Below are 27,614 nucleotides of genomic sequence, written 5' to 3'. Positions count from 1 at the left end.
GATGTCATGCACGCATGGGCGTAGCCAGAGGGGGCAATGGCAATGCCTTTTAGTAAGTGTTTAAAATCGATAATACCAATATAAGGGAGGGGGAGCCCCTGATAAAAAAAAACTGGCTACGCCAATGTCCATCGCCCTCTTAAAAGTCCATGTAACCATGTAACACGTCAAAATTTGGAAAACCGGAACAAAATAAAATGACCCGATTTTGTCAGGTTCCCCATTTTATCAGCCTAAAATTCATCGAAGGGCTGACAAAATCGGGTCTTTACTGTAGATGATTTTAGTCCTTGGTACATCTCGATAACTTTTACGTCTAGAATTCATCCAAGAATGTTGTTCAAGAAATCAACCAGGATTTTTTTCTAATGCCCAGAAATTGCACCAGAGATTTAACCAAGAATTTCTTCGCAGATTTTTCCGAAATTTTTAAGTTCACCAGACAATTATCCAGTGATTCTTCCATTAATTCCCTCAACAAAAATTTCAAAGAACATGTTCATAAATTCAACCAAGAGTTTTTCCAGACGCAAAGAATTTTTCTTTTATGATTTCTTTGAGTTTTCAACCAAGAGTTCCCCTAACTATGCCTTCAGAAATTACGCCGGTGATTCCTCATAAGATTCATTTAAAAAATCCGCCATAAGAATTTTACATGAATACTTCCAGAAACGTTTGAAAGGATTTTTCAGCTGGAAATTAATGAAAAAACTCCGAAAAAATCCGGGAGAGTTTTCTAAAGGAAATCAAAAATTAATCTCTGGTGAAACTTCTGTAGAATATCTGTTTAACTGCTGTAAGGATCTCTTGTCATTCATTGTGGAATATTTAAAAAGTTTGAAGCTCTTTAGATTAATTGCTAAAATAATAAATAGGATATAATTTAAATAGACTTCTTCTTCTTGGCATTACGTCCTCACTGGGACAGAACCTGCTTCTCAGCTTAGTGTTTTTTATAAGCACTTCCACAATTATTAACTGAGAGCTTTCAATGTCAATCTTGCCATTTTCGCATTCGTATATCGTATGGCAGGTACGATGATACTTTATGCCCAGGGAAGTTTAGAACATTTCCTTTACGAAAAGATCGTGGACCAACCGGAAATCGAATCCAGACACCTTCAGTATGGCTGTGCTTTGTATCCGCGGACTCTAACCACTCGGCTAATAAACTGCAGAACATGTTGTAGGTATTAATTGAAAAAAGATAGAACGGAATCCGTGAAGACATTTGTGAAGAAATGATTGTTGGAACTATTATTATAATTGCTATAGTATATGCTGTAGTGAAACCTGTTATTAAGTTAAGGAGAATCTCCGCCAGAAGAATCTATGGAAATTTTACTTGAGACATGTTTGGAAGAACTGCAAGAGTAATCCCCGTATCAAATGCTGAATAAATAAATAGGTATATAACAATTTCAGACGGCACTACATGAGGAATTCCAGCTCGAATTTATTGAGGTATTCCCGAAACAGTTTCCAATAGATTTCCTGTATTAATCTCTAGAGGAAATTTTAAAACAGTTCATTAGAGAAATTGTGGATGAATTCTTGAGTATCCGCGTAAAAATGTCTTTTTTGGATTTTTTTGTAAGGTTTCCGGGAAAAATCTTTGTGGACTGTGTGGATTTTACTGTGGAACAACTATTGTAAAAAGCTTTGAAAAATCTCTTAGAGTAACAACTGGATAAATCGGTAGAAGAGTCTGTGGAAAAATCTCTACAGGAAATCATTCCGATACTACCCAGGGACATTTTCCAGAGTAATCCCAGAGGAAATTACTGGAGTTAATGGCTTTGAGGCCCACATAGCCATAGCGGTAAGCGCGCAGTTATTCAGCAAGACAAAGCTGAGAGCCTTGGTTTCGAACCCATCGGTCAAGGATCTTTTCATAAAGGGAATTTTCTCGGATTCTCAGGACATAGAATATCTTCGTGATTGTCACACAATATACGAATGAATAAAATGATCAATTGTCAAAAAAAGCTCTCAGTTTTTAACTGTGAATGTGCTCAGAAGTAGATTGAGTCGCAGTTGAGACTTAACACTAGAAAGGAGAAGCCTTGGAGTGCTCAAGTGTTTCCTGGAATAAATTTCGGATAAAAAATGAAATTTTGGACAAATTTTTGGGAGAATATGTGAATCAGCCTCTAGAGGAATTTTCATAACGATTCCTGGAAGACTTTTTGACATTATTACAGATGAAATCTTTGGAGAAATAACTGGAAAAATTCCTTAAGCTTTTACCCGAAGAATCTGAGCAGAATTTTCGGAAGAATCTGCGAAGTAGTCGAGTCAGAGTGTCTGAAAAATTTTCTGGAACCTCTAGGATTTGCACCAGGATTCACTGCAAGCAGAAAGGGGAAAACAGTGACTATAGAGACCATTTTGGATAGAAAAAGGACTTTAACAATGCATTTACTAAAAACAGACTTCTTTAAAGAAAAGTTGAAATAATGACCAGTAAGTGAATTATGATGAACAATTTCTTTGGAAAGAAGAATTTTTTTCCATCACTTATTAGCTAGAAAATTTTCTTTTCTTTGAAAAAAAAATATGTGCCTGAATTCGCCTACAAATCTCTAAAAGCGACAAATTTCTAGAGAAATTCTAGAATTGCTGTTACCATTTATCTCTGAAGAAAAATTCATAGAGAAATTGCTAACGCATTTCTTCGATAATCCCTGGAGGAACGCATAGTTAATGTTTACTAGAGTAATCCTTGGAGGAATGCATTGTAATATTTCTTGAAAATCCTTGGACGAATACTTGGAGAAAAAATTCTCACCTGCATGAATTCCTTAAGCTTAAAAGGTGAATGTGGTCAGTTCATGAACACTTCTAGTGCATTGTGTTCAGTTTTGACCAATTTCATTAAAACGAAATCTAGAGAAACTGCTGCAGAGATCTTAGAAACAATTATGTAGGAGCTCTACGAGGAATTCCTACAAGAATTCGTAGCAACACTAATGTTAAAAAAAAGCCATTGGATATTTCTTGGGAGAATTTCGAAATAAATTCTCGGAGAAATTCTTAAAGAATTGTGTGAATATATACTTGATTAGTTTTTAAAGGGATCCTTCAAGTAATTCTTGTGATGAAAAAAAACCTGGAGGAATTCGAGGAAAATCTCTGGACTTGAACCTTTTTTTTTTCAAAGAAATCACTAGAAATCCATTGTGGAATATTTCCATCCACAAAAAATCCTTGAAGAAATTCAAGTAATTCGTGAGATGGTTCTTGGATAAATCTTTGGTGCAACTCCTGTTGAATCAAAATACGCAATAGAATTTCTGCAGATACTCTTAGAGGGTGTTTTAAGGTTTTTAGAGAATGCCTGCACGATTTTTAGAAGTTATGCCCGCATTGTTCTCAAAAGGACTGCTTAAAGAATTCAAAGGAAAATGTCTGCTGGAACCTATGGAAAATCCAGGGCTGGTACCGATTAAGCGTCTCGAACATAGGAACTTTAGAGACCACCGAAACAAAAAGAGACCAAACAAGAACCAAAAAGAGACAAACAGGAAACCTATAAAACAAATAGAAATCTATAGTTTGATTATTACTTCAAAGACTTCTTCAGGAGTTCATTTACGGATTTGATGTTTAGGGACCTTTTAAGGAATCCTTCAAAAGTTTTGTCTTAGATACCATTCTTACAGGGTGTCCGCAAATTATCCGAACAGCAAAATATTCGAAACACGATCTCGCATTGAAAACAATGAAAATTCAAAGTCCATGTACATTTCATAATACATCTATATGTTAGCACAAAATACAACTTCAAATAATTTCGAAATGATTTTTTGTTACTGAGATAGGCACATTTAAATTTTTCGGAGACGTTTTTCCTGAGGGCCGCTAGTCGTACTGCAGATGTGTTATCCCTAAAATCTAAAAGAGATGAATCCAAATGTCCTATTATTTTTTGAAGTTACCTGCAGTTCAGTGGCTTCAAGTTAGACTGGAAATAGAAAATTTTACGGTTCAAATTCAGTGAGTTCTATGGACATTTCTCTTCCGTCATAAAGCTTAAAAAACAGCTCCTTTTAAGACACCTCAATACATTTGGTTTGGTTTTGCAAATATTTTAAATCGGAAATGTGTCAAACTTACTTCTTAAGAATATAATAGGCCAATGTTTAAAACCATGCGAGAATATTGAATTGATTGTGCTTGATTGTATAGAGCCATGTTTTCAAAGTTTGTACGGATAATTTGCGGACACCCTGTAGATAGTATTCAAACTGATTTTTTTTCTAAGGATAAGCACAGAAGTTTTCTCTGAGGTAGAAATCAGAAATGCTTCCATGTATTATTATTATTCAAGGATATCCTAGGTCCTCCAGGAATTTATTGAATGTTTCTAACATCGTTTTCTCTAGGGTCTAGGACATCAAACACGATTCCCGTTGAGAACATTTTTAAGAATACAACTAGTAGGTATTTTCTAAGATTTTTTTAATCCGGAAGGTACTCAGAAGGAAATCCTAAACTAACATCTGATCAAATTTGATTAAGTTTTAGAGTACAGCTGTGTGCAGAAGAATAATAGCAAAAGCCAATTTTCATACAAAACTTTGGCATGCTGTAACTTTATCTCCGTATTAGTAATCTGCATGAAATTTTGACAGAAAAATGTAAATAATGCTTATTTTCGTTATCACAATAATTTCACTGCGGAAAATATCTTTGTCAATTAATTCTGAGTTTGATAAATCATACTTTCAAGGCCATGTAAACATCGATGAAACTAGTCATTTATACAACTTTCGCGACATGTAGCTAAAAATTGTGAAGAGCTGGAACATTTCAGAGAACGGCATAAGATTCAGCAACCCCAAATCTACTGAAGACAAATTATTTGGTCCTTGGGACACGCGAAAATTGCATTTTTGTTACAGTGTGTTTACCAGAAAGTTAAGCACCGGGTGCAATCGTTGAGAATAATAATAGTTTTAATAATTTAAACATCTGCTGTGCTTTAGTTTGAAATTTGTCTTAACTCATACAAGCTAGAAATGTATAAGCATGCAAATGTCTTACAAAATTGTTGTTGAAAAAATAATACAAAAAACTAGTATTATTTTGAGCAATTTCACCTGGTGCTTAACTTTTTAACCGGAGCTTCGAAAATTTCAAATTTCGTGATAATGAAATTGAATATATTAAAATACAGAGCTGGAATAAGGGCGATAGTTAAAATTAACACATTCTTAGTCTCCTTAAATTAATGTTCGAATCCTCTGAGCAGAATCTCAATAGAGAAACTTAAAAGTAGATGGAGTACCGTATACCTTTTAATTCCGCTCCTAAATGCTTATCCTTGACAGATACGCGTATTTCGACTACCACTTGCGGTCTTCTTCAGTGTCAGTTACTCGTATCCACTTGGATATACTTGGATACGAGTAACTGACACTGAAGAAGACTGCAAGTGGTAGTCGAAATACGCGTATCTGTCAAAGATAAGCATTTAGGAGCGGAATTAAAAGGTATACGGTACTCCATCTACTTTTAACATTCTTAGTACCAAGTGTCCTTTCAAAATCAGTTTTCCAATTGATTCTCGTATGCATAAAAAAATTAAAACGTGTAACAAACTGATCCTAAAAAAAATGCTCAAGGTTGGAGGACTTGGTCTAAGTTATTTGACAATTTTTATTAAATCTACAAAATAATGTAAGCTCAAATTAAATCAAATAAAAAGATATAAACGTTTGTTTAGGTATCTTCTTCTTCTTCTACTTCTGCTTCTTCTTCTTGGCATTAACGTCCTCACTGGGACAGAGCCTGCTTCTCAGCTTAGTGTTCTTAAGAGCACTTCCGCAGTTATCAACTGAGAGCTTTCTTTATCAAAAAAAAACTTGCCATTTTCGCACTCGTATATCGCGTGGCAGGTACGATTATACTCTATGACCAGGGAAGTCAAAAAAATTTCCAATACGAAAAGATCCTGGACCGACCGGGAATCGAGCCCAGACACCTTCAGCGTGGCTTTGTTTTGTAGCCGCGGACTCTAACCACTCGGCTAAGGAAGGCCCTAGACCATTTTCTTTTTAGAATTCATAGGGCACAAATTATGTCACGCTCCAAGGGGGTGGTGGTCAAGCCAAGCGTGACAAGCCTTACAAAATTGTTAAAGGACTTATACAAAAGATGTGGCAAAGGGTGGGAGGGGTCGAAAAAGTCGAATTTAGCGTGACATAATTTATGTACCATCCCTAGGACGTTCAGAATGATTTTACATATTAATGAACTAATTATCTAAATTAGGTTGTAAAGTGATGAAAAATTTCCAGTTTTTTGTAGCTTGACCACAAGAGCACATTTTTAATACAACACGATTTTATTGCGCTTCAATATCTTAGTTTTGATATTATGAATGATTTAAAAAGATTTCATTCCGTCGACTCAATGACATTTCAATTTACATAATGACAGCTCGTCCCGAAGTAAAATTTGCTAAAGGTGATTCAAAAGTGATTTCCATACTAATTTCAAGCCTGTTTTAAAAATAGTTTCAGGTCACGAAAATTTGTGAATCTTTGGATTCTGGTTCATTTTTTAACGTATATTCAGAATATGTAAGACTATAATAGTTTAAAAAGGATCTTTTCTAGAAACCATTAAAATCCTTATTAAACATCTGCTTATTACTTTTTCAGTGATCTTTCAAAAATAAAAAAAAAAAAAGTTGCTTTAAAAACTCAAGATTGAACCTTTTTGCATTGTGTTGCATTGTTACCGTAACAACTGAAGAATTTGAAAAACAATTTGTGGAAATTAGAGGGAGTTGGAGTGCTTAAGGATTTCCTGACAAAAAATCTGAAGATTTCTTCAAGCATCCCTTGAAACACTGCTGTAAGATTTTATGGGGCAATTTGTAGAGGAATCATTAGTGGAATTTCTGGAGGTACCCGTGAAAGTATTTCTAAAGCTTTTTCTCAATGAGTCTTACAAGAAAATCCTGAAGATCCTGTGGAAATAGTTGTGTGATAGTCTTTGAAGGTTTCTCTAAAATCCCTTTGACAGCAGGATTCACTGCAAGCAGAATCAGGTAAACAGTGACTTTAAAGACCAGTTTGGTTAAAATAGACTTGAGAGACCTTTCGTTATAAATAGAGGCGTTTTAGAGACTTGCATTAGAATTTGGAAATTTCTAAAATGAGATCTCTCTGAATACTGATGGAATCTCTATGGAAAGTCTTGTAAAAAAGTAATAACATATTTAATTAACGATTTTGAAAGAGAGGAAAATCCAGTCGGGTGATCACTTTTGATGAAGTCATTCTCAAAAAGGCATAAAACCTCGTCATCTATTCTAAAATTTTATAACATTATCTTATGCACTATACGTTCACAAGGATTGATCCACAACAGAGCCAAAAACTTGATAAAATTCCAAGATGTCCAAGATGTGTCAGACACATAGTTCTAATAATATTGAATTTCCTAACAACTTATTAGCTTTGTAGTACCTAGCACAAAATCGTCATTCCAGATCTTAAAGTTTTCGCTGATTCCTTGGATCCATCAAAACTTCAAATACCGTTTTGATTCATATTACGAACAGCTTCACATTCCGGACACTCTACTTTGTATGGGAAACTTTTCACACGAAATGTTTCAATTTTTGCCGTTCAAATGTTCTCACTTTCAAGGCTCGTTTTGATAAGTATTTTCCATAGATATCTATGAAAATTTATAATGCCCAACTTATTTAATCGTCTCTTTAGTTGTTTAACGATTTCATTTGATGATTTGACTTTTCTATTTATGATTTGTTTGACCTGTCCGAAATTCGAATCGAAGTGTCTAGAATATGAGGCAAATGTAAGAAAGCGTCCGGAATAAGAATCATGTAAAGTCCACACATTTCTATTTATTTAAAATTATTCATGTTTCGGAATCGAAATCTTCACTCACCATTTGAAAGTTAAGGGGTTTGAAGGTTCGATAACACGGAGGAGTCATACGGAGTGATTCATTTTACATACTTTTTTGTGAGTTATACTCACTGAGGCCTTAAGGCCCAAGTAAAAATGGAGCAAATGTTAAAAGTGAAAAAGCAGTTTTCGCCGTTTACATCGACAAATCGAAAAAAATAAAAACATACAGCTGTTTTATTTCCAAAATAAAAAGGCTGTGTGTTTTTATTTTTTCCAATTTGTTGATTTCAAGGGCGAAAACTGCTTTTTCATTTATGACATTTGCTTCATTTTTACTTGCACCTTAAGTGTCCGTAATATGAATCAAAACGACACATTAGCAATTTAATGTGCATCATTGATTCCATCGATTAGCGGATATCGGTGCAGTATATGCAACGTTTTTGTTGCCCTCATCGGACTTGCAGGTGGTCAAAAACTGGATATCAAAAGTAATGCTGTTGAAATGTTTTGCAATTATTGAACGTCTACTGTACGATCCAAGCATCCGTTCAAATGAACTTTTTTTGATAACCACCCTAGCGCTCTCAACCCTCACACACATTTCGGCATACGCGAGAAGATTGTGTTAGTACAAGTTTAAACTCACTTTAGCAAAAATTTCTCCGCTGCTGACTCGAATCCGTGTATCTGTCTGCTGTTTCTGCTCTGCTCCACCGTGCGGGGAAAACGAGAAGAAAAAACGAGCTAGAAAATTTCTGCGACTCGAAACACACTTCCGGGAACGTTTTATCACTTTTTCGGTTGTTTCCAATCCCGAACAACCAATTTCCGATTTGCTTCGGATAGACAATCAACGGTTTACAGCGGCACTAGTCACTGAAATTATGAGGAAAGCACATAAATATCACTTTTTCACTGCAGAACACCGTCAGCCGAATGCATATCTGCGAAAAATGGAACGTACACCGCGAAACAACCTCTCTGCACTTTCGATCGGAGCGAGTTTCGGTTTCAAACTGTCGCGAATGCCGTTGTTTCACACTCTTCTTCTCTTCGGCCGCACCACGGGTGCGATGTTCTTGGGTGCGAGTCTACAAAAAGCTCTCCCGGTGGAGACTTTTTGACGTTGTCAAACTAATTTAGCGCAGGGGGGAAAGAATCTCGCTTAAAGAAAACATCGACATGCACGGAAACGCAGATCTGCAGATCTACACTGAGAAGTGTTGCAGTTGAAAATACCGGGTACCCCGTTGTTTTGACCACATTTAATCTGAACACTTTTTAATCTGTACCCCGCTAATTTGCACATCGTTCAGATTAAAAATGGTTCAAACGTCATTTAGCTCATGGAACGGAGTAAAGTGGAATTCAACGCTGTGGAACGGAACGCAGAATCAAAACAAAACAGTAAAAGAGGTGACGAGAAACACGTTTCTAGGGTGACTAGATGTTCAAATTAAAAATAAACCCCGATGGTTTGCATGAGGTACCGTTCAAATTAACTATATTAGAGGGTTAAATTAAATACACAACGCTACTTGATTTGTGCAGACTAAATTTGCATTTATTTCAAATATTTTGTGCATTCAATGTTACCATTGTACCATTTCGCCAGTAAAAATTACTATATCATGGTTAAAAACTTGCATCAAGCCAGAATCGAATCGAGGATCTTGCGATTGTCAAGAACGACCGCTTACCGCTCGACTATCGATGCGGTTGGATTAAGAGGGACCAAAACGCAAATAAAAAGCGATCTCAAGCTCATTCGTGATTGGAACAATAAATTTAAAACCTTGTTCATGGTTCTCATTAGGCTTTTGTAGTAACCGAAACCCAACTGATCGGCCAAACTTGAGCCGAACCGACGAATAAACACACTATGGCAAACACCGTCCGTTTGCTACAAAAGTTGTCACCGAACTGATCGAGTTGTTTTCAAAACTGGCTTCTTTCCCACAATTCTCGTTTCGCCCGTTTCGTCTGATCCGCTTTTCGTTTTCTTTCGCTCGTTGTTTGACATTTCTTGTACACGCTTAGCATAATACAAGTAAAATCGAAATCAATTTACTCTATTTTTTATATTTCAATCTGTAACAACTCTATTCGCCACATTCGCCCTCTTCTCCACACTTATGATAATAATGTAGTTAAACTTAATAAAATGGTTTCTTACATCCGCCTCAAGGCAGAAATCTTCCGGATCAACAGCCAACAGATAGATTTAGGCATTTGTCGTCATGAATAGTAAAAAATAGCCTCTAATTCGTGATCAAACGTCAACATCCCACCGCAAAATCGCTAGTGTTTGGAGGTGATTTTAACATCCAAATTGCCAAATAACCTCCAAAACATCACCTCCAAGTTAGTTCTAATAACCTCCGTTATATGAAATATGGTGGCGCGTCGATCGTCGCAAGTTTATCGGTAAACAGTCAATAGGACTAGCGGTGCTGTAACTGTTGGGTCGATGAGAGATTTGTTGTTAGGGGGTGGTTTTGAGTTTTGAATCTGTGGAGGAAAATATATTTTCCCAAAGGAAGACCTGAATCGGGATGGGGTTGAAACTGTGATTCAGAACGGGTTGCGCAAGTTCCAACCTGGTTCAAAAACGTTAGTTTGAGTAATTTCACGTTAGTTTCGTTGGTGCTCCAGTTTGGGGTGCCCTGACCGGGATCACGGTCAGTTTGAGCGCGCACCTGATTTGACGTTTCCAAATGTAAACAAGCATCCCAATGCAGGGGTGGAATCGAAAAACTGTTGAAAAATCGCCACGCTGATACCCATAGGGTTGAACCAACTGTGCATGTTTTGAAAACAGTGTTGCGTTTTCTCACACCGACTGTATTCAATGCCGGCAGATAGAGATATGGTGAGGGATAAGTGTGGTGGTATATTGGACTAGTAAGGTTGTGGGGCTTGGGGATGCCAAATACTTCAGTTTACCGTAGCGTAGCTGTAGTATAATTGGTAATGCGTCCGTGTACAGAATGGAAATTGTGGGTTCAAGTCCCGCCGGCTACATAATCTTTTAGCACAATGTTACCACAATTACACTTAATTTGGCAAGCATATCTCTATCTGCCGATATTGAATACCTTTCCCCTAAAAGTAAAAATAGCTGACTGCAAAAAGTCGAAAATAAAAAAAAAAAAAAAAGAAGAGTAAACTTCTTTGATACGGATGTATCATAGCCGTCGTTGGTCAGTGTGTACGGCAGCAGCCACGCACCTATTCTTCAGCCGAATCTACAACCCGTGCGATCATATGAGGATGTAGGTACAATAGTGTTGCGTTTTCTCACACCGACTGTATTCAATGCCGGCAGATAGAGATATGGTGAGGGATAAGTGTGGTACCGTGATGCTACCATATTTCACGCACGCTCCTAATTTCGCTCACAGACATTTTACCCATATTAGTTGATACATATTGGACTATATAATTGCATGTTGTGAAACTACGACTGAACTAAAATTATTCAAACTACTAGCCAACAAAAATTTCTTTCGCCAAACATGTTTAAAATGTCAATGAGCGAAATTAGGAGCGCGCGCAAAATATGGGTACTTTACGGTATATTGGACTAGTAAGATTTTGGGGCTTGGGGATGCTATAAAGGTCATTAGCCAAATACTTCAGTTTACCGTAGCGTAGCTGTAGTTTAATTGGTAATGCGTCCGTGTACAGAATGGAAATTGTGGGTTCAAGTCCCGCCGGCTACATAATCTTTTAGCACAATGTTACCACAATTACACTTAGGGTCTGTCTCAATTGGGCTATTAAAACGAGTCCGAACTTAAATTTGACAGTTCGGAAATTATTTCCCCTCTGATTTCGATCTGTCAAAAATAAGTCTGCTCCAGAGGAGACTTATTTTTGACAGATCGAGAATTATTTCGCTAGTTCGTGTTAGCTGTTTGGATGTCGTTTTATTTTTTGGTCCTGCTTCGGTGGATTACCTATATGGACATCGGTATGATCGTCCAGCGGCTTCCGGACGGCACATCAAGTGGGATGATAAATTGCTGCTCAGTGAATGGGTAAGTTTTCCCCCGGTGGGCTGGCTAAACAGTGTATGTATGCCAATGGAACGCTCTGGTATCCAGTGGTCTACCGATTGCTGTCACTGCAGTAGAAAAAGGCTCCTTTTCGTACATCACAGATCGCTTCCAAGGAACTATAAAGCTCCCATGTATGGTGGGGTAGGTTCATTCAATCCGGATAGTCACACAGAAATGTGTTGTCCAAAATTACAGCTGCAGTGCTGGTAGCGAATCACTTTTTAGTGACTTGGTCACTATTTTCAACCTGGTAACCAAAAAGTCACTATTTGTCTAGTTCCTCAAACTAGAACTGCAAACAATAATGTTTCACAGTTTTAAAAACATCAACTTTGTTAAATTTGAAATAATGGAAAGATAGGGATCTCTGGCTCTTCCTGGAAAGTTTTAGGTTAATATTTCTCAGAGATTTCTTACGAATAGTTTAAATGTTTAGTTGCGCTCTTTAGAGAATTTTTGGAGATAATCCGGACAAATTTTAGAAACCATTCTTAGCTGATCGTTCTGGCCGAGATTTTCTTGAACGAGAACCAGGACGAATTTTTGATTGATGTTCAGAATTAATAGCTAGAGAAGTTTATAAAATTACATTCCGTTGTAAATCAAAAGAAATCTCCAACCAGCCTTTTGAACAAACTTTTGAAAACAACTTAGGAATGTAAGGCAAACCCTCAAACCAAACAATATTAAAATAACTTTTCATAAACTTTTCCGTTTCATAAACTTTTGCATTGATTATTTCAGATATTCGCTGACTAAGCTACAATTCTCTCTTTCTCACGAGTTTGATCGAATTGTTGAATTGGTTTAATATTACCGGAATTTTGCTACAAGTTTTACAATAGATTCCGTTTTTTATTTTGCAATAAACTCCGCCATTTAGAAGATAAAATGTATCCACAAACATTGAAAGAAATCCGTCCACAATCACCATTGAATATTTACCCTCCAACACCTCCATGAATATATTCAAGAATGCCCTAAGTAATTCGTTTTGCAACTCTACATAATTTGAAAAATCACCTATAAACTTTTGCCGAAGAATTTGTCAGAAACGAAAAATTCGCCAAAAAAGGTGATCTGATTAATTAAAAACAATTGTTGACTCTCAACTTTTATTCCTGTTGAATAGACATATTTCAAATTACTATAGCAACTGTTTACTGTTATCTTCAATTTTAACATCCACTTTTGTTTCTAGGCATTTTTTGGATAAATACTTGTAGTTCTGAAGTCACTTATTAGTCTCTATTTTGATCATTTTAGTCACTTAATTCAACATTAAGTTGCTGTCTAACTACTACCTGAACTGCAAGGCTAGTTGTTCGCTAGAACAGCTAGACCTCAGCAGGGTTGCTACATATACAGATTTATCTTTATTTTACAGAATTGTTCGTATATTTTGTGATCAAGAATCTGTACATACAGTTCATTTTTTTAAATACTGTTATACAGATTCTGTAAACACAATTCTTCCAAAATTGTACAGATTTATACAGATTTTTGAGCAACGATAAAAATATATATTTTTTAAAACCTTAGAATTTAAATTGAGATGTGACAATTAAATATGTTTAAATATGTTGTGTAAACCTCAAGTTTATCTTCATTCTTAGGGATACAAATCTAAAATGCTGATATTTTGCTCCAGGATACACACAGAAAGAGAAAGTGATTTATGGGGGTCCCAAGTGTTGGGCTTTCAATACCATGCATTTCTTGCCCTATCCTAAAATTCATGAATCTTCGTGGAAATGTGCAGTTATGATCATGGATTCAAATTTCTGTCCAAAAAGTGTTTCATGAGAAACGAATAGTGCAGTATCTTATACCAATAGTACATAAACACCTACAAAAGCACTAACTAGAATCGTTGATGTGTTCGGAGAGGAGATAATATTTGCCCTCTCAAAAATTTTGCGCTCACGCTGACTACGCAATAATGCAGCATAAAATGTAGAAAACCTCAATTCGTGGTCTCTTCTTTGGTTTCACACTAATAGCACTATGGAATATCAGTACGGATCGAATACGTGCAGATTTTGTTTTATGCTGACGTGACATTCATGGCATATTTGCTCATTACGCATCATGTAAATCAGTAATAACTATAATCCAACAGTAGAGGAACAGCAGCTACAAACTTTTAGGGTTCATTCATTTATTTCATAACGCCGAAAACGACCACTTTTGACACCCACCCACCCCTTTGTAACGCTTTTTGTATGAACATTCTAAAAATTTTGTATGAGCCGTAACACCCACCCACCCCCTTCAGCGTTATGAAATTTGTGAATAAGCCCTTAGAGCAGAAAATAAAAACAAGTAAATGCAAGAATTAGAAATTAATCCTCAAATAACATTTTGATGGTATGTTGTGTTAACTTGCTTGCGCTGGGGTTAAAATTTCCTGAATCGACAACGTTTTCGAATTGGACCAGACAAAAATCAAATTTGACAGTTCATTGATTAATTGGAGGAAAAATAATTTACGAACTGTCAAATTTAAGTTCGGACTAATTTTAATATCGCAATTGAGACAGACCCTTAATTTGGCAAACATATCTCTATCTGCCGATATTGAATACCTTTCCCCTAAAAGTAAAAATAGCTGACTGCAAAAAGTCGAAAAAAAAAGGAAATGATCTATTATTGAACTGTTTTTCATTGGCATATGCATTATACCCTTTATTCTTGCGATACGCGTGATTTCACAACAAATTTAACCATGACCAAGAATCCGGCAGTTGCTGCCAAACACCAATTTTATCCCACTAATCGTACAGGAGCACTGACTGGATCTGTACATTTTCGAAGGAAAAAAAGTTTATCATGTTGTTCAATGCTCTCTGGTCGTCTACAAAATAACTATTCTGAGTAAATTTTGTGCTTCTTCTTATGCTGCACACGGTGCGTTCTTAATTCAATCTCTTTTTCGACGGCACTCCTACTAGCCACCAGATGTCAAAGTGATCGTTTAGGTTTGAAAAAAATAGCCTATACCAGTGGTCCTCAGCCTAACTGGTTGTGCGGGCCACCCTTTTGCTCTTAAAACACGTCGCGGGCCACTAGATGTAAACATATAAGTTCGACCAAAACGACTCGATTAGAATTATTTTCGACCAAAATAATTCTATTGGCACGACTCATTCAAACAAGTTTTTTGACTTTTGTTACTTAACTTGAACGATTGGGGTCGATTTGAAACGAGACTCGACAACACTTACTTAAATTTCGTGCCAAAATGAACCAGCCTCTGATTGGTCCGCCAGACAGCGTTACCATCAATGATTATTTTACAATAGGTTCCGCACCTTCTGTGTTCTGCTTTTTTTTCTCTCCTTTTCAATTTTCAATGATGTGTACCAGTTTTCTGGCAACACAATGATCATACAAGAGCAGAAGAGAACTAATAAGAAGCCAGGTGTCACATTTTGTTTTAGGGGTCGGCAGGTGATTTCTGGAATTTGCGTGCTTATTATGTCTGGCAGTTACTAGCGATTTCAATCATCTTTCCAAATAACACTGATGTCCCTGGATTCTCAAGAGTTCATCCTTAGTGCAAAGATAAATGTCAAAAATTATAGGATTTCCGAAAATGAATGATAAGGCGAGTGTATTATTTCTTTAAAAATGAGGATGGATTTGATAAATATTTAATATTATAAACATTTTTAATACAATAATTGTATCATTAGAATAATGACAACAATTAACCTCCATAGAAGAAAAAAAACCTTAGCCGAATAAAAACTATGACTTCAGCGTTATTTTAGAATTAAAATAAAAAATACTTAGAAAAATCGCTTCCTTACTTGAACTTTGTAAACTGCGCTACTAGTACGTTGGAAACTTTGGTGTTTTAAAGGAACGATGATATCAGACTTGAAGAAACTTTGGGTTATCAAACAAACAAAGGAATAAGAAATTGAAATTGTTTTCATTCGTTTCTTGATAACCATTCCATAAGGAAGAGAAAATCTGGAAAATTATCGAATGGCTTACTTTGCCAGATATTGCAGAAGATATCTAGTTATCTAAGATAACTTCTGAAATCACAAGATGCGGGCCGCACAACTCCAATATTCAAAATCACTCCGCGGGCCGCACAAAACCTTCTTGAGGGCCGCATGCGGCCCGCGGGCCGCAGTTTGGTGACCACTGGCCTATACTGTTTGCCAAACCACAGAAACAGATGTTTATGCTAGAACAAAAAATTTCTGAAAACCTGTGTAAATATTTAAATTGAAAATCCTTCCAGTCACTAGGGTTCATTCACATATTCATAACGCCAAAAATGATTATTTTCGACACCCACCCACCCCCTCGTAACGCTTTTAGTATGGATGTTCTACAAATGTTGTATGAGCCGTAACATCATGGGGATACCCACCCACCCTCTGCAGCGTTATGAAATTTGTGAATTAGCCCCTAGCGCCGCCACACAGCGAATTGCGTCAATTAGTGGTGAATATCAGTATCTTGAAATATTTCATATTCACCAATGATATCGTCATGGGAACTTAGCGATGACAGCGCCACCACGGTGTTGCTACTTGTGTTGCCATTCAAAATGACCGTTAATTGTCTTACACAGTTTTACAAACGGACTTCAACGTCTGTTATCTGTGGCCTTAAGGTTAACGTACCACGCGGCGTGTGAGGTGAGACGAGTCGAATGAGGTGACAATTGTCGACTCGCTCCCATTTGATTAACATTAGTTGTCTCACGTCACTTGTCTCGACCCACACACCGCGCAGAATAAGCACATTTGCCAAAGTTGCCGTTTTCGCATTCGTATATTGTGTGGCAGGTACGATGATACTCTATGCCCAGGGAAGTCGAAGAAATTTCCATTACGAAAAGATCCTGGACCGACCGGGAATCGAACCCAGACACCTTCAGCATAGCTTTGCTTTAAAGACGCGGACTCTAACCACTCGGCTAAAGAAGTTCATCCGCTTCTCCTGGCCTATTGCAGAGACAATCAGACACTTGTGAAAAATTCTACAATGAAAACTATTGGCAGGACGACGTTGATTAACACGTAAAAGAATAACAATAACAACAAAATTGGGCAACACTTCTATGCTTAATAACTTTTTTCACAAGCACTTTGGGCTCATTCATTTCATTCATAACGCTGAAATTGGCCATTTTGGATACCCACCCACCCCCTTGTAATGCTTTTTGTATGAATATTATTCCATTTTTGCATGGGCCGTAACATCGTTAGGATACCCACCCACCCCCTCCAGCGTTATGAAATTTATGAATGGGCCCTTTGCACAACCCACCGCATAATGCTTTTCTGGGCAGTTCAGTCCATATCTCATGTTTCAAGAAATTGTCATCAGACATCTGAATAAGTTTGAGGAACGCAATTAGATTACCTTGTTATCGTTTATCTTTCCTTAACTTCCAAAGGATCATATTCTTTTACTTATACGATACACTCTCGCAAACCCAACCATGGATGTTCCGGTGTGGGAAATTCTAGAACAACATCCCAACTGCACCAGGACCAGGACGTGATACTTTAGCAGACTTAGTTCCGGCGGCTGTAGCCCTGTGCCGATGGGTTGGTGACCTGGACAACGATGTTGTTGAAGTCCAGCTGCTTCAACATCTCCTTGGTCTCCGGGTCGACTTCGATGATGTCCTGCTCCAGGGCGGACACTTCCGGCACGTAGTTGTCTCTGCGCTCACGTTCCTCCTCCTGCAGCTTGATGGAGATACCACGGACCTGGGAGTGGCGCAGGCGCTTCATCAGATGTGTCACGAAACTGAAAGATTAGAAGGGGATAACGATTAAATGAACTGCCTGTTATTTCGATTATCTCTGTTAGACTACTATTGGTATCGACTCAGTTTTTATAATAAAATTTCCTGAGTTTCCCTAGCTACCAAGTCAATAAAATGTGACTCGCTACTAGCCCTGCGAACTTGTTTGGATAGTGGTAAATAAGAATGCACGATTACAATAACATGACAACGGAAAAGCTTCAGAATTATATTAAAAAATTGAAGTTTAATTTCTAATTTAACTTTTTACTTCACTATACTCCAGATTAAAGATTATTTCAACACTTTACATTACAATATTCAGGTTTTGGACACTGAAATGCGATTTAGATTTGAACACCGTGCACAGTTCCTCCATAATACGACGGGTACTCTATGGATAAGATTACTAGACGTACTCTTGTTAGAGTATTCTTTTTCACTAAACGGGCTCAACGGGTCTGGACAAACATTTGAAAAGGGCTCAAGAGGTATTGCGCCTTTTTTTCGGAACCGTTGCTCTTGAGTCCATTTTAGCCCGCCCACGCAAACTAACACCACTATCAGGAAGATAGATTCTTCCTCATAGTGGTATTGATGAGCATGAACGAATTTAATTTGGCTCTACAGCGACTGGAAAAGTGATTGTTTACCAATATCGATGTGCCTTTTTTTAATGATTGTTTAGAAGTGTGCTCCTTTCTAGATATTAATGATGATTAAACAACAAATACAAAGGGATCCATTGATTTTCAGCATCTACTAGCTAAGCTGTACGATCAGCTCAATAATGAATAAAAAAATTTTTTTTTTTTTTTTTTTTTTTTTTTTTTTTTTTTTTGTATGGTATTCAGTTGGAGCTGCCTGACAGCTTAACTTGTCAAGGCTGAACCCTCGGTCTGGCTTTTGCCAAGTTTCCCCTCTACCAGGACCAATACTCAGACGGACTAGGCAATGGCGCCCACATGAACACTGTTTTTTATTAGTATTGTGACGTGGTAGTTTTTGAAAACTACCCATATTCCCTTGCTTCTGAGAAAAGGAAGCATTATGAAAATCAGCAGCTCCATTAGAATTTGTTTGAAATAGTAGTGCATTACTAATACTGTCTAGTCGAAATGGTTTTGAATAATTTGTCATTCAAGTGCTATTCTGATTACTATTGTCTTTTACGTAAGATTAGAGTCTTAAATGTCAAGTGTCGTCAAGTCTTAACAAAATTAGGCTGTTTAGTAGTAGTTCTAGTTAATTTCATTTCTTGTTGTTAAAAGTATTCATTGGTCATTACGTTCATATATCCTTAAAGAAAAAAGTCGCTTTCCTTGTCTGTTTAACAATTTTTCGAAACTAGCAAGTGTACCCTAATGATCGATCTCAGCGTCTTACTTTCCATAGTCATTTTTATAGTGAATATTGAAGAGTAAAGTTACCTTAGGCTTCTATTACAGTCTCCTACAAGATTCACTTTTCGGTGGCAAATGCAATGCTTCACAACGCCTACTTTCTACTTGTAAATTTTGCGAAAATGAAGCTGGAATTAGATTATTTATACCGCTGTTACAAAAGAGGTATTTCTTATTATGGCAATGTAAAAACCATATTAAAATAAGATTGTCGCCAATTATTTCTACTCAGTAAATCTACTAGTCATTTTCCTAAGAGTCCTAAGTATTCCCTACGTCGTATATGATAACGATGTATCTAGCTAGCTAATAGTAAGAGTGGCTACGGATCATTCTGGTTAGCCAAAGGCAAACTGAACGTCACCAATAGTATTAATGTCCACTTCGAATAGATTAATTATTTGAAATGGGCATCAATTCTATCAATGACGCAGAATGTCCGTTGGATCACATCCGAGATATTATTGCGTCTATGCCATATGAATTATGACGCGGCTTTAAGCAAAAAATACCAAAATGTGATACCACCACTACAGGTTACGCCTTTGGTTTCCATCATATGGGCTAATGGATTATGCCCTCCCATCGCGGCAAGGTCGCATAACCAAGGGGAGGGAATAATGAATAGAAAGAATTTATACGCTTATTTATCACACCAAATATAGAAATGAGTGAACTTATGGTAAAACTTTTGATAAACAATCATCTAATCATTGCTTTTCACTTGGAAACTGTTGAGGTGATTTGCTTACAACAGCTTTTGTCCAAGCAATGTTTCTAAAAACATCGTTTGGACGATCCAATAGATGAATTAATGGGTTTAGCTTTTTAAAATTAGTATCAAAAAAAAACCATAACAAATTATTAAAATCATCAAACTTTCATCTTTTATAATATTTTACCAAGTTATTAGACCAACTTATATTGAAACAATGCTTTTCAAAAACAAGGTTCAAAAATTAACTCTTTTCAGTTCCTCTGGTTTCTTCACAAACAAATATTTACCAATATTATTACCCTTAAGTAAAATACCCTGCCTTTACCTGACCTTCCAGATCAAAAATCAAATTCCCTGACTTTCCAGTTAGTTGACACCCTGCTAAAGAGGATCTATCCACCAAAAAATAGAGCATGTTGTTCTTATTGAAAAATATAACTACGTTTTATTCCATAGGCCAATCTAGTGGTACATTACAACCATTGGTATCGGCACCCTATTTCAATTTAAAATCCAGAACTGCCCAACCTTGTTTTTTATTTATTTGAAACACATCAACAGGCAAATTGTAGCCCCAATGATGTCTAGAATATATGTAAAACAATCAGAAGACAAAAACCACTTTTTAGCTATTTTTTTTTTTTTTTTCATATACAGCCTATGAAATCAATGAAAATCACGTTTTCCTACACATTTCAGCCCATACAAAATGTATGGGAAAAATTTCACCGATAGAATATTTTGAAACCTTCCGATTATGAAACTATAGACCAAATCAAGACCAACAATTGAAAAGGCCTCAAGTCCAAAATGTAAACAAATCGGTTTTCCTACTGATTTTAGTGTATTAGAGCCTATTCTTACTAAAAGTTTAAAAAATTACATTTTTCTAAAAGGCCCCATCTCATTTTCCGCTAACCAGAGTATTTATCGCAAATGCAGCCTTCTCTCAAAAAGGCCTTATTTCTATATCTGACCAAAAACGGAGTTGAACACACTTAAATTATTTTACGGATTCCTGTGAAATCTCAACAGCTGAACAGTTCGGTAAAATAAATCAATGGAGTACGATAAATTTTTACAGTATTCCGTAAAAAAAACACCGGAATCCGTTAAATTCCGACGAAGTTACGGTGTTTTATTTCACCGAACAGTTCAGCTGTTGAGATTACGGTGAAATTCACCGTAAGAGCTTAGTGTGAAGCCTATTAAACAAACATCAAAATTGCAATGTAGATTGCGAAAAACGTTCGAAATTTACTAAGTAGATGCAGATTATACTGCGGAGCGACTGCTCGATGTATTAAATATTTTACACAGTGATTGTCTCAACTGCGAACGTTATCGAGTTTTCCGTCGGGATCCTGTAGACTGATGTATTTTATATTATACTACCTAATAATACCTGTGTCAGCCTGTCTGTACTTCACAACTTTTCATCAAAAACACGATTTGGGTTTAAACGGCATGAAAAATAACGTTCAATTCCAATATTATTTCAATTGAACCAATATTTTCATACAATTTCTCGACGACAAATTCGCGTAGCTCATACATAATATTCATGGATGACGGAATATTCAATCTACCGTACGAAACTTCTCTTGCTGTATAGATTCCCATGTATCTCATTTCACTACTCAAAACTCTTCTACTCTTCAATTGTCTTATTTCATAATCAATTTAGAATTATTTTCAAAAGGCCACATCTGAAGATGATGAAAAAATAAGCCACAACTAGAAGGCCTCAACACATGTTTGTTAGAGTAAACAAAGGCATCAACTCACTGGCCTCATCAGCGTCTGCCGGCGTCTATGGGCACAAATCAAAAGGGCTCCATAGCTTTTAGTGAAATAAAAGCCTCATTTCCTTCAAACCTTTTTTCAGTAGATTTTTTTCGCTAAAATGATAGTAATGAATATTCATTGCTATATATCAATTTGTTGAGCGACTTTCTGGACAACAAAAAAACACACAATGCTTATATTTATAATATAAAAAAGAGTTATTGTATGACAAAACAAGATTGCGTTTTTCTCTTTGTTTACTTTTTGGAGATGAGGCCTTTTGAATTGTTAGTCTTTAAATAGGGTGCAGAGCTACTTGGGCACTTCCAAGATTCACTTTGTCATGGGGGTTTTTTCTCGACCGAATTGTCTGAAACTGTGCAAAAAGAAGCATTTCGATATGATGCATATTGTGGCCAAATATGAGCTCAGTAGCTTTCAAAAAACACCACTGCCGAAGTGAATCAAAAGTGCCAAGAATAGGATCAGGCTCCCTACTGATATGTAGCGGGAAAAATCCGAGATACATCCGATCTTTATAATCTGCTGGTTTAGACATAGCGTGCACCACACTAGACAACGGACTAGCATGCAACGCCAAGTGGCACAGTCGAAATACATTTCTGACGAGTTTTTCGAACTGAAGCGGGAATCGACCCCACCCTCCTTGACTCGATGCGTCTAAATGCTTGGTAACACTAACCGAACGACCACGAAGCCCACTTAGAAGTTAAGTATAATAGAATAAAATAAAAGGAAAAATTGGACATGGTTATACTATATTTTAAATTGGTAAAACATTCAACGGTCTAGATATGAGTCGAATATTCGTTGGGCAGCCCTGTTCTAATCCTTCAAGTTTCTCTTGAAGCAAATAAGTTTAGAGTGAAGATCAACAGAAGCCACATGTATTGTTGCTCAATAACAATATAATCAAACATAATGACTTTCTACAACTTATTTTTAGAGTTTGAGAGATTATTTTAGAATTAGAACAAGTTCGTTCAAAACGATTATTTACCAGGTGACCATCATGTATTCCCCTATTTGGGACCACCCTGAATTTATATCTAATTGATATGAACCATTTTTCGCACCTGTTCTAATAATTGCCTTTTTCCAACATTTTTTTTTTATTTTGTTTTTGCAGAATGGGCAAATGAACATTTCTGTAGAAACTTTTCTCATAAACGACACTCAACTGGAACTGGAACACTTACCAGCTTGACATTCAAAAGTCCGGCTTTCTGAACTGAACAAATCACGTTGCGTTTGGATGACGGCGTAGCCACATTTTTTTCACTCAAACGCTTTGTACAATAAAATGGATATATTCTGTCACTGATTATTAGTATTACTGATTCAAAATTATTTCCCTGATGGTGGCAGAAGTTCCTTGAGAAGTCCATTTTTTCTAAAATAATTTAAATTCCCTGATTAATTCCAGATAGTAAACACCCTGTAGTTGAAAATGGTGACAATTTTGTTCAAAACAAATACTTTCAATAGAGACTTTTTAGCGATCGACCTAAAACAGTGACCGTCATTAAAAAGTGATTCGCTATCAGCCCTGCAATATTGGACATTGAAACTTTTGTTGGCTGATCTGAAGTGCGATTCCCCGGTAGTCGGCACCCTACTCTATTAGACTTACCCAGCGATCTTGTTGCGCAGGGGCTTCGTTGGAATGATGGCCACTTCTTCGACGATCCGCTTGTTCGTGTGGAAATCCATCGTCAACCGGGTGTAGTATTTCTCAATAATGACCTTAGAGGCCTTCTTGACGGTCTTTGTACGAACGCGACCCTAGAGGAAAACAGGAAAAAAAAATCCATTAGCATTCTTGAATCGAATCATTCCATCAGTAATCCATTTCGTACGGCTTTTCTCCGGCAGTGTTCCGATATACCCACATAACCTAATCAATCGTGGGACAAAATTCGAGTCCCGGCAGAGCTCTCAGCTCCCTGTCAAAAAGCAGCTTCACAAACAAACCATACAACACTAAATATTTTCCCATTTTCTGCAAATTTCCCCGAGAAAATTCAACGATTTGTCGGAACACTGCCTTCTCCTACGTTTTATCTACCGTTTCATGTATTCTAAGCCACAAAACACCGAAAAATTCAATTATTTACCATTTTGATTCAAGTTTCGCTGCTGTCGTTCACTACGAAAACGTGAGGAAAAGAAATCGGTGACGTCACGTCCTTCCGATGCTAAATTCTGACAGCTGTCAGTGGGCAGAGCTGCCAACAGGACGAGCCTAAAACTGTCAGCTTGTGGTCGGTGGCCCAGCGGTTGGGTGGTTTACGGTTTGAGCTTTGGCTTTGTGCACTAGTGTGATCGAGGCTGATTGTGATGTGCACACCGGGAAAACATCATTTCAAAATAATTATTGATTTTGATATTCTTTATTGCTTTCAGCTAGAGTGCCTGTAAACAAGAGTGACGGCTTGTTCCAGTTTTGACGTAATGGGAAGTAGGGTGTTTTATGTATTTGGACAGAGCATTACGCGTATATAATATGGCTATCTTCATTAGAATTATTCTCTTTGGCGATAGAACAACAGTGATTTTCTTTCCTCACCAAATGAAACATCAATAGAAAGAATTTGATCACCATTCTTTCTCGTATAGAGGAAATAGCAGGACTCAACCCACAAAACAAAGCCCCAGCGCATTGAAAAGATTTCAGGGGAGAGAAATTGATCGACATTTCTTCTCGCTCATAAAGCCTGATTCGCTGCTGACAAGTAATTTCTCGGCCTATCTTGATGCATGGGAAATTTCTGCAAGGAATCGATCAAGAATGCGTTTTTTTCTGATCGCAGTACGCAATTGAAAAGAAATGTCAATTCAAATGGGAGTCGCTGTAGAAAATTTCTCCAAGGAATCGGCGAGAAGTTTCTTTAGCGATTCCTTTTCAGTAGCAAATCAGGCTTAAATAGAAAAAATACAACATAATTCTGAATGAATAAATATATCCTTAGATCATGAAATGGGGGTTCGAGATGGAAGAAGTCATTTCATTATAAAAATCCTCGCGTAACTTTTCAAAACGGCCTATCTAACAATTCACACATTTCGAGTAAATCAAGCTTGAAGGTTGTGAAAATATATTTTGAAACTGTATCAAAATGAAACAATTTTTCCCCACCCGAATAAATATGAACCGTATCAGTACTGTTCCCCATAGCTTCCTAAACCATTTCCAACAGTATCTGAACCATTTCGAATAATTTGCTAAATAACAATATATCACCCCTACGTAAAACGGGTTTCACAATTCGGCAAACAGTAAATAGGAAAATAACAATGTGGCGAATAGGCGGTTAAGTTATGTAACCATTCAGAATCGGCGATATTCTCGAACAAAATTTTCGATCGACAATTTTTAAAACGGTAGCTTTATTATCTATTTTTTGCTAAATTCATCATACGACAAACAGTTGAGGAACAGTTCAACCATATATTTATTAGAAAAACAAATAACGTATGTGTAATTATTAGGTTACGGTTCTTTAACGTATTTTTACACTATACTGTATTGTCATGTTGTGATTATATTATAAGACATGAATATGCGAATCAAATTGAATAAATAAGAGAAAAATGAAACAAGGTAGTATGTGAACACACTTTTCCTTGTTTCATTGTTTCTTATAAAAGGTACAATTAAAACACACAATGTTAAATTTGATTATTCCCATTCTCTTCCCACAGCTGGTTTCTAGTTGGATTTTTCGGAACCTGTATTATGGCTACGATTTTCTTTATGTTTCTTCTCATTTGAGCAATTTAAATAAATAATTTATTTACACACTTTAATATGAGTCCACTTCATACTGTACCATTATATTTTCTACTGCTATACACTTATACACCATTCACTATCCATCGGTTGGTTAGTGGTTAATCTGGAACATCGCAGGCTTCCGAGTAATCCTCTTTTCTTCGACGCCACCCGCCGAGCATTAGGTCGGTATCGAACCATACGGGACATTACGGGAAAATCCTAGTGGCGCTTCCGGATCGACATTCAACAGGAGGAAACCCAAGTAACCACAAGCATTATAACATTGCACGTATTCTACTGCATATCAACACCATTGATGCAACATTGCTTTTATTCAACAAATTTCAAGAGCTGTCAAGCAATAAACCATTAACCCTACATTACAAATGTATCAATGCACTAACATCACTTTATAAATTGTACTGCTGCATTAATATTACTTTATAAGTTGCTTCATTGCTTTATCGTCCTTTTTGCATTAATTTAACTGTAAAAATGCCCTTTTCCACTTTTAAACTACTTTAATGATAGGCTTACGGCAATGCAGCTGCATTATATATGCAATTATATAATGCTCCATGGTTACTTGGGAAGTTTGAAGGCGAGCCGTCACGTTCGACACAGGAGGAATTTCAGGAATCATCCGCCTGTGACTTCAGAGATCATCCGGGTGTGCTTCGAGGTGCTGCTGGAATATTTCCGTTAACTCGATTGCTTCGTGCATCTGTCTAAAGCGAACTTAACTTGTTAAACTTCCACTGGACTTCTGAATCTATTTCACTTTGGCACCGAGAACAAAACAAAAATAAACTCACGGAAACATTACACGCTCAAAAAGCTTCACACAGCGGTTGCAATTTCACAAATAAGTGAAAAAATAAATATTCCTCTATCGATTAAAAAAGTGAAATTTTTGCAAATTTGTATTGCTGTGCCCAGGTTGTTTAGCTCTTTTGGTTAAGATGTACAGAAAATCATTTTTTTATTACCAGTGTGAACCCCTAAAATCAAGATCATTTATTTAGAGTTATTATGAAACGAAGATAATTTGTAAATCTATATCGTTCACAAATACCAAAATATGTAACTACAGTGGGGATTCGCTCGTTGGAGGTCCGCTACATGGAATGACTCGATGGTTGGATGTTCGCTGGTAGGAAAATATTCCAACTAAAAAGCACTCAAATGTCAACAGAAAATGTCAAACTGACTTTGACGTCTGAGTACCGTCGCATCGTAGTCTCCATATATAGAACAAATGCGTATGCATAGGTGCGTTTCGTGACGATTTGCACTCCAGATGCGTTAGTGTGGAGCATTTTCACCAGCTGTCAGTCGTTCCAACTAACGAATCGGATTCGTTAGATGGAAGGCAGTCGTGTTCCAACCAGCGAATCCCCGCTGTATACGCCAAATTGTTAAGCATTGGTAAAATAAAGTAAAATATACATGTTTTAGTGTGCTGCACAAATTCAAACAAAACTCATTTGCCAAATGGTAGCGAAATATTTCCTCCATTTCTTTTAGAATGGCATCTCCAAATTGTTGAACGGATTCTGAACAGTATGGTATTCTGTTACTGTTTGGTATGGGTTGCTTAAACAGTTTCAAATAAAAAAGTGTTTTGAGATCCATGTTGTATTACATCAAAACAACTGTTTGTGGTACATTAACCATTTCAGATAGAAGAAGTTAACTGTTTTTAATATAAGACAAGCTGTTTTTTGCTATGCGGGCACTGTGTTGCTTGTAGTGGGAAGCAGTGTAATAGAGTTCAACGTAAGAAATGAAATTTTGTTAATTTATTTGGAAATTACACTGAAATCTATGAAAAAATCAAATAGGACGTTTTGACCAAAAATATGTACATATGATAAATCACATAGGTCGTTCTGTTTCAACAATTGTTAAATTGGACAATCACTTCGGTCATTTTTTTTTCAGTTATAGTAACATCGGACATTTTGATTTGAGCACACAGCAAGCATGTTTTATTTCATTTTGTATCCACGTGCGTTGAACTGCTTCAACATTTAAGTTGAACTGCTCATTTTGTTGCGGTGTGATAATCGCAGGCACCAGCTGTGCTTTGTTTTGATTCATTTGAAGAAGGGACGAATGACCTTCGGGTTAAAGTCTCTCACAAACAACAACAATTT

General features: G+C 36.7%; 2 protein-coding genes across 5 annotated transcripts in view; both read right to left on the bottom strand.

Annotated features, from left to right (window-relative positions):
- Positions 1-8,973, bottom strand: part of LOC5564231 (microtubule-associated protein RP/EB family member 1) — a 51,421-nt gene extending 42,448 nt beyond the window's left edge. For 2 of the 4 annotated variants that reach the window (XM_021842655.1, XM_001648516.2), the window contains exons 1-2: positions 8,863-8,973; positions 8,545-8,774 (exon numbers count right to left, since the gene is read on the bottom strand). The gene's annotated coding sequence lies outside the window, so the exon portion shown is untranslated. Of the gene's footprint in view, positions 1-8,544 lie in introns of all 4 variants that reach the window. The other 2 variants (XM_021842656.1, XM_021842653.1) reach the window with 1 other exon arrangement.
- Positions 8,974-17,347: 8,374 nt separating this feature from the next.
- LOC5564226 (40S ribosomal protein S17) lies at positions 17,348-23,926 on the bottom strand. The gene is made up of 3 exons (XM_001648517.2): positions 23,795-23,926; positions 23,311-23,462; positions 17,348-17,749 (listed from the first exon to the last, which is right to left on the bottom strand). Exons 1-3 carry the CDS (start codon positions 23,795-23,797, stop codon positions 17,512-17,514), a joined length of 393 nt encoding a protein of 130 aa, XP_001648567.1. The 5' UTR covers positions 23,798-23,926; the 3' UTR covers positions 17,348-17,511.
- Between the last annotated feature and the right edge of the window lie 3,688 nt (positions 23,927-27,614).

The sequence above is a fragment of the Aedes aegypti genome, chromosome 2 (assembly GCF_002204515.2).
Source record: "Aedes aegypti strain LVP_AGWG chromosome 2, AaegL5.0 Primary Assembly, whole genome shotgun sequence".
Lineage (NCBI taxonomy): Eukaryota > Metazoa > Arthropoda > Insecta > Diptera > Culicidae > Aedes > Aedes aegypti.
This window is presented reverse-complemented; position numbering and strand designations above follow the sequence as displayed.

Bases quoted from the DNA above. Each gene is read 5' to 3' on its own strand.
- LOC5564226 (XM_001648517.2), bottom strand. The intron at 17,750-23,310 runs GTAAGTCTAATA...CTAATCTTTCAG, and splicing joins CTGCGCAACAAGATCGCTGG to TTTCGTGACACATCTGATGA.